The sequence below is a fragment of the Myotis lucifugus genome, unplaced genomic scaffold (assembly GCF_000147115.1).
Source record: "Myotis lucifugus unplaced genomic scaffold, Myoluc2.0 scaffold_0, whole genome shotgun sequence".
NCBI lineage: Eukaryota > Metazoa > Chordata > Mammalia > Chiroptera > Vespertilionidae > Myotis > Myotis lucifugus.
In genome coordinates, this window is record NW_005871048.1 from 30,123,929 (window position 1) to 30,132,133 (window position 8,205).

An 8,205-nucleotide genomic window follows, 5' to 3' on the forward strand; every position below is an offset into this window, starting at 1 on the left:
CTTCATGACAAATGAATAATTTTTCATAAAATTTAATTTCAGACTCTGTACTAGGCCTGATTTGCTTGTCTAATGAAAGTCTACCTACTAATTGTACTTAACCTGCAGTATTTTAATGCCTTTTCACTTCTATATTAAGAACAAAGAACTAGGGCAGACAAAGCTCACAGTTTTGATGATGAAAACCTGTGGAGAAATTTCTTGGCCCCTGACATTCCCCCAGTAATATGTGTTAGAAATCACAAAAATGCATACAATATCATAGGTCAGTTCAGAGCTTTTTAGTTTGAATGTGTAATGCCTGCTTCTTTAAAAAGCAAGTGCACACACAGCACCCGGAGTACAGTGGGTTTCTGATCATTGTTTGCTGACTATGTTTTAAATGAAATAAGTCATTGGGCGCAGTGCTTCGGGCAGCCGCTCCCCAAACACGGCAGGGCCTGGAGCAGCAGCGCCATGACTACCCCACTCCACTATGGGAGGATGTTTACGAAATGCTCTCACAACTTGATACACACGCAGTATCCATTTCAGCCAAATCTCCTGCCCTTGTGTGGAGGTACTGCTTTGTAAAGAGTATTCAGTGTAAGAGCAGACGCTGATCTTCCTAAAGCTGTGAGAGACAAGCATAAAAATGATTTATTATCAGAGAAAAGGAAACTAGTTTTCTAAGTTGATGTCTCTCTTTTTTTTCTTGGCTTTTGTGTGAACATGACATTTACGCAGCTAACAGAAATAATTCCTGCATGTGCTCTTGACACATCAGCCCTCTGAAGTAAGGATAGTGCTGGCTGTGCAAGAAAGGCTTATTATTTGGGTTTTAAGAAAAAGGGATGAGTGTTTTTGGGATTTTCACAAAAGGATTTAAAATCTCTGCTATACAGTGGGCAGGTACAGGAAAAGAAAGGTGATGAAAATATACATTCTTGAGGACTAAGACTGCAGACATGGAAAGAAATTGAATGGACGGAAGCTTTTAATCTGATGGTGGTTCTCTGGAAGATGAATTTTACCTAAATAACAATAGTATAAATTTTATGGCTTCATATAACTGGAAAAAAAAAGGCCAGTGATCTAGTTTTGTTTTGTTTTTTACTAACAAGAAGTAATTAATGAGAGACCAGTTTTAACCATTATATACATAAGGCACTTTCTAGTTGATAACATAATGCCTAAGACCAGAAATGAGTGCTCCATGTGGCATTTCTTTTTCATTTATATTCCCTCCCGTAACGAAATAGAATCTGTTCCGTACATCTATTTCATTAGAATTTTTGAAGCACCTGTCACCTATCATCATCCGTTTATATGGATTTCACGTTTTCCTGATGAACAAATGTAGTAGCGCAGGGTCCATATGGCCACATGTCTGGGAGGGGAGAATCCACGGGGTTTTTGGATTACCTGCCTGGAATCCTTTTCCCTTTCATTGTTTGGAGGATGTCACCTTCTGTCAATCTCATTACTTCTCTAAGAAGCGACTGTTCTCAGCTCACTGCCTGACAATCGCTGCCTTGTGAAAACATCCCAGAAGCCTCTGCAGTCAATTGATCGACCCCAAAAGTGTCAGTCTCCCATGGAAAGCTGACTGCGGTCGGTGCACAAGCTCGCTCAGGATTTACAGAGTTCTCTGAGAAAAGAGTTTCTTTCGATACATAGCAAGAAAGCCAGTGCTTTCCGGAGATCTCTTGGCTTCTCCTGACATCCAGAATAAATCTTTCCAAAACATAAGCAGCTGAGAGACACTTACGTAAATCCAGGACTAATAGCCCCTGTAAAAGAATAATGATTTAAGTGCCTATGTTACCTGACCAGTCATATCTGTAAAAGATCAAAGAAGCTTTCAAAGGCCAGCAGCACAGATTTTGATTTTACTAGAAAAAGGACTGAAAGAATAATGCTGATTTACCCATTTAGTAATCCCTTTAGTTTATATTAACTATTTATTGCTATGATAAAGAGAGACTGAGCTGAATCTAACGGTAACTCCTTTGTCATGAAACAGCTGTAGATGTTTAATATCATAAAGATAAGATGGCTCTTGTACTTCCACATTCACACTATGGTATTCAAGTTGGTGCCATCACTTCCATGTTCAGAGCTTTACAATTCCACCGAAATCGTTTGTTCTTGGCAGAAGTGTGTGCTACAAGCTCCCAGCTGAGGATAATATTTCTGAACAAGTTTTTCAGTGTTCTGCTTGTGTGATTATGCGAATTTGGAACTCAGTATTAATTTGCTTTTGGAGTTTGTGTTTGCATATCTCAAAATGCTCTTTTTTAAAATAACACAATTTAACTTAGAACAACTCTGTAATGTAAAAGGTAGAGAAATTTCATTACTTAAGTACTGGTGATACTCGTTATAAGGAAATGTAGTCAGATACAAGAATTATTTGGGGGGAGAAAATGAGCCCTTTCCCCCCCTTATCCCATTACTACCTTTTTCTTTGTGGGAATTTGAGCCACCTGATTTGTTTGCCTAATAGTTTACATAATTCTTCAAGTTAGCTATTGATCAAATTGCTTTTTTTTTTTTTGGTAACCTGATATGTTTTATTGACCCATAAGCGTACCCTCTCTGTCTAAACTAAGAAGTATCAATATTTTAACCCTATTTCATACTTAAAATGTCTCCACAGCCTAATTTTTTAAATTTTCTACCTAATTTATTTCAGTGTCCAGTCTACTGCTGTGGATGCATATGAATGGGAGAGCCCTATTCTGCATCTGACACTTCACAAACGTGGGGAAGCTGGGGTACGAGGCCAGGCTGGGTTGAGACCTGGCCTAAGGTTTCCCTAAAGTCCTTATGGAAGACTTGTGAGAGATAATGAGTTAATATTTGTGGAGAGCTTTCAATAACATGTAATTGATGCCTGAATTTTTATAAGCCAAACATAGTATCTACCCCCAAAAGCTTCGTAAGAACATTTAGCACACATGTATGTGCCAGATGGATTGTAATGACAGTCGATAGGCCTCTCCTAACCCTAGCGTTCTGCTGTCAAAAATCCGGACATCAAAACGACGATGATTTTTATGATCAGATTTATTGGATAAAAGATTCAGATGCACATTGAAAAATCTGTCTGAATAAGACTTTAAATTAAAGGTTTATATATGAATATTCTTAACATACCTTATAGAAATATAGGTGAAGTTTGAAAAATAGCATTGATCTTACATATGTTTCTGTACATAAGTGAATTTTTATGAGAAATATGTGGAGTACGACACAAGAACCTCAGGAATTATTGTTAAAAGCTCAAGGATATCTGGAGATAAAAGCAGAAACACGGGATAATACAGCAAACAGTTATCACTGGAAAAATGCTCTTGTGGTTGAGATAATGGTAGCTAAAGAGTTTAAAATGAAGAAAATTAAGTTAGCTAAGAAAATTATTATTCTAATGTATTGTGAACTCTCTAGGAATACTTATTCTGGGTGAAAATGATGGCTCTAGATTCATGATAGGGGGACAGGTGGCCCCACCAATTATAAATTCCCCAAGACTGTAAATGTATATTTTATCATCTTGTGTCAAAATACTCATTTTAATATTCAAACATTTTACCACATAATAAGCTGTAACCATATGTTTATTTGTTATATTATACTACTATAACATTAATAAATATTTACAGAGCCACGGTGTATCATACATGTATTAGAAAAAAAATGATAGCTTTCTTAGTATGATTTTAAGTGAAAATCTTCATTGCCCTGGAAACTAATTTTAAATAACGTTACATTTGTTACACACTGGTAAGAGCCAGGGAGCTTAAATTTTTTGAGTCTGACACCCCCTTTTAAAGTCATGTTGTTTTATTTATTTCCCCCAATTGCATGAATTAAAGATGGAGTGTTATCTCAGTTTTGAATTCCTTAGCTTGATGCCGCAGTGTTTGCTTTATTTGTATGTGAATTCTCTCTTTAATAAAGATGAGCGCTGCTGAACTTTCCATTAATGAGAGACACTTAGGTACACAGCTCTTTGTAACAATTTTGGTAGTACCAGGAAAATTCAGAAATGTTGCTTGTCTATTCATAATTAATGTGTCAAGCTGTGTGATTAATCAGAAGTTTTATGATCTCTAAAAACATAACATTATCTCTGCAAATCAGATCATATACCATCAAGTTGACAACCATCAGTTAGAGAGAGAGAGAGAGAGAGAGAGAGAGAGAGAGAGAGAGAGAGGAGAGAGAGGAGATCCCAGGACTCCTGACTCCTACTTGCTGTTACAGTGTTCATTAGTATTTATCCTCGGTGACAGCCGAGACCAGCCCGGACCTACATTCAGGAGACAGGAGGCCCAAGATAAGGCACTGACTTGCCACTTTCATGTGTCAGGAGACAGGCTCAGAGCGACCCGACCCAGCTGGAACCTGGAGGAGCGTGTGCCAGTTTGGGAGTTATTGACTTGGTTACCTACTGTCAGTGCTCCCGGCCTTCCTGACTCAGTTCCTGATAATGAAGCCCTAACCTCAGCTGTGTTGACGTTTCTTTCAGCCTCTGTGTAGGCAGAAAACTTCTCAGTATTATCCGTTTCGATACAGATTTTCACGACTATGGAACTCTAAGCAGACTGAACAGAGGTGATCCTCCTTATGGTCGCAGGGTCCGAACCTGCTTAATGGGTGCCCTATCAGGCAGTAGCCTGGTTCTCTTACTGCCTTCTGCTGCCAAGCAGAAGGGGTGGCAGGAGACCGTGGGTGCCAACCGTCCCGTGAAAGTAAGGATCTGTTTCCAACATTTCTGCTTTTGCCATGGTCGCAGATTCTGAAATCATTGTGTAATGTCCTGACTTCTAATTCTTCTGTGGGAAAATAGAGTGTTGTAATTTCCCACCTTCCTTGTATTCTTCTGTAATTGTCTCTCACGGGATGTTTGGGGCATGTCTGAATTCTACATCATGAAACTTCAGCCCCCGTAACTGTCTTTGTCCACTGACTGCATTCAGTTGCAAAGGAATCTTTCCCTTTTATTTTTTCAACTAGTAATGAGTGTGTTATTGAAATGACTTTTCCCCCCGATGCTTTCCTTACCCTAATGTCATGTAGCAGAGGTAATAACAACCTGAAAATCTGGACAGCCTGAAGTTCTGTAACCGCCCTGCATGTCTCTGACAGCCTCTGTCTAGGACTGAACTTTCCACATTGTGTGTTTCAGACGTTGAGAAAGAAGGGCCTTAATGGCTGTGACAGCCCAGATCCCGATGCGGACGATTCCGTAGGTCACAGCCCTGAGTCTGAGGACAAGTACAGGAAAATTAACGAAGATATTGATCTAATGATCAGCAGACAAAGATTGTGTGTAAGTACTCAAAACGCCTTTCATTTTTTTTACTCTTGGTATTTCTCTGAACCTGGCAGGCCTTGAACAAGAAGGAAAACAAAGGCTGTGAAAGCCCCGATCCCGACTCCTCTTACGCACTCACCCCACGCACTGAAGAAAAATACAAAAAAATTAATGAAGAATTTGATAATATGATCAAGAGCCATAAAATTCCTGTAAGTACCCAAGGTAGATGGCTGGTCTGCTGATAACTGCTGCAGTAACATACCTTAACCCTCTCAGTGATGGCTTTGTCTAAGACGCATTGGAAAGTCAAACCAATAAAATAGCCATCTCATCCCACGGCAGTTCGTTTAGAAAGCAGACCCTCGTTAAAGGGCTGCTTCAACTATGGAATCTAAAAAAACTTGCCATCGAGTTCATTCAGAGATAGGAAATTCACAGGAGGAAGAGAAAGAAAGATCTATGCAACACACCCTGACTTTACACAATCTCTTAAACACACAGTGCACTCGGAAAACACCAGAACCTCCTTCTCAACAAGTTTAAGGACTTGCTGTAAAATACATACACATATATATGTACTGAGACCGGACGCAGGAGGGGAGCTGTCGTCCTCTCGCGTACACTGGTGATCATCACCCAAATAAAAGCTCATTTCTGAATAAAGCTTCGGCCCCTCCCCCCCAACACACGACACCCAGCAACAGCACTGAAGGGTTAAAGCTAATGCTCGCTGCAGGGAAACAGACTGCATGAAAACCTAATGGTAAGATTTCAACATGTGTGTGTGCGCTGGGGTGATGTTCAAGCTTCATCAAAATATCCGCTTTGCCTACACCAACATTTCCCATGCTTTAACAATTGGCTCAGTTTTGTCTTAACCAAGTCAAAAATTTTCTAACAGTCCATCATATGCCTTGCCAGTTATTTGAGAGAAATAACTCTGCATGTATTATTTTGTTTGCCCACAGAAAGAGGGGGGGATGTACGTACCTTTTATTATATTCTGTCATCAGTCAAGTGGTGTTAATGGTGTGACATAAAGTGATGCAACTCAAGGCTCACGTACTTTCTGAATAACCAGTGTTAGTATCTGAACCCTCCTTGTATGCAAGCTCCTCAGTAGGTAATTAATTCATTTCTCAAGGAAAAAAAAAAGCACACTTTGGTAAGTTAGTCCAACATCCTCAACCTGGGCATTGAGGGAGACTGCAGTAAAAATATGCCTCTGTGATCACAAGTGCAGATATTTGGGGATAAGAGCTCCACCACTGCACTCACCAGGTGAATTAATGCTTTACACGTAGTAGGTGCACAGCTACCCTGTGTTGAATTAAATTAAACACTTTAAAACTTATTTAGAAAATGTGTGCATCTTAAACTTTCTGTCTTCATACATACATGTCTGCTTCTTTTGTTAAGTGAAACAATGTCAGCAGTGGAGCTTTTGTTGAATTGCAGTTATTAATACACTGTATTACGAAGGAAAGCTAAGTGCTGTAAATTCTTAAAGGTTTCCTAAACCGAGCACTACATGCAGAACAGCCACCGTGGGCACTTTATCAAATGAAATCGTTCCTATCAGATGCTGCAATGCCTGCTTGGTATGGCCAGAATTCTTAAATGATAAAATATCCACTGGGGTTTTTGTCTTGCCGAGAAGCAGGAAAGAAACAGCTCCTTGGGGCCAGTTTTTTTTTATTTCTTGCAGCCCGGGTTTCTCTGACTCTACAATGCTAGTTTAGCTGCTGGGCACAAAGGTGTGTGAATGTAAGGTTTTTAAGGCGGAGCATGTCAGGTGTCTCAGGTAGAAGGAATCCCCTGCACAGCTGGGAAAAGGGCAGCATCTGTAAGACTGCTGATCACGCTCCAGGGCGGTGATCCGAAATGTGTCTGTAGCTTTAACCCCAAGACTTCTGGGAGGATGCCCATATTTGCACATCGGATCACTTCTCCCCACGCTTTAGGGGGAAAGAGGTGTGACACATGCCTAGATTCCCTCACAGTATTTCATCCTGTCATGTAAAGAGTTCAGAATCAGGATACATGATTTCTTAAGAGGTGCAGTGGTGTGTGGTGGGGGATGAAAAACCACATGAGAGTTTATGGGCAGGGCCGTGAGAAGGAGCCACACAGCTCCGCGCTGCGCCTCCAAGCCTCCCTTTCTTTAGTAAGTGCTTCGGTCTCCAGGATGAAAAGCCCAGTTTTCGCACATCGCTTTCAGTTGCTGGAAGTAAATTTTGTTGAAAGTTTCCACAGCTGCTAAAACATTTACAGCGGGGCAAGGACACTCTGCCCTTTGTGTGGAGAGAACGTCCCCGCCTCTTTAAAAACATTACAAGGCTGTTTTTCTATTTCAAAGACTCAGTTCGAAGAGTTTCCCTTGTAAAATAGAAAATTTAATATTGCGATCACCTGTGGGTTCGATGTAATTTATGCCCATATTCCTCAACGACGTGCAATAACTCACGGAGGACTCGGGATCTTGTTGAGCAGCATTTCCTCCTGCAGGGTTTGCCCCGGTTCACGCCAGGCTGCAGGGCAAGAGAAAACAGCTACGTTTGAGGAACCAGGAATTAGGAAATGGGCCGAAGGAAGGAGGGGCAGGTGCTAGATTGGTTGAGAGGGAACAGGAAGGAAGTGGGAATGGAGAGTTTCTATTTTCTTCAAATAAGGGACAGTGAAGAGAGAGAAACAGTACTGCCACTAGGTCAGGGAAGGGGTTAAAAGGAAAAGCACTTGAGATTATTTACATGCAGAGGAGGAATACTTGAAGGAAGGAAAAGGTTAACATACAGGTACAATGGAGGTAAAATGGAAAGCTCAAGGAAGGGAAGGAGGATGGGAGTGGAACAGGACAGAGCTGCGGGCGGGCCCAGGTGGAGTTAAGGTGGTAGGAG

General features: G+C 40.8%; 1 protein-coding gene across 8 annotated transcripts in view; it reads left to right on the forward strand.

The window, feature by feature from the left end:
• MEF2C (myocyte enhancer factor 2C) overlaps positions 1 to 8,205 on the forward strand; it is a 158,695-nt gene that overhangs the window by 114,205 nt on the left and 36,285 nt on the right. For 5 of the 8 annotated variants that reach the window (XM_023750051.1, XM_023750063.1, XM_023750068.1 and 2 more), the window contains one exon: positions 5,177 to 5,320. In XM_023750051.1, coding sequence (XP_023605819.1) covers positions 5,177 to 5,320 — 144 coding nt within the window. Of the gene's footprint in view, positions 1 to 5,176; positions 5,321 to 5,379; positions 5,518 to 8,205 lie in introns of all 8 variants that reach the window. The other 3 variants (XM_006081228.3, XM_014448446.2, XM_023750079.1) reach the window with 2 other exon arrangements.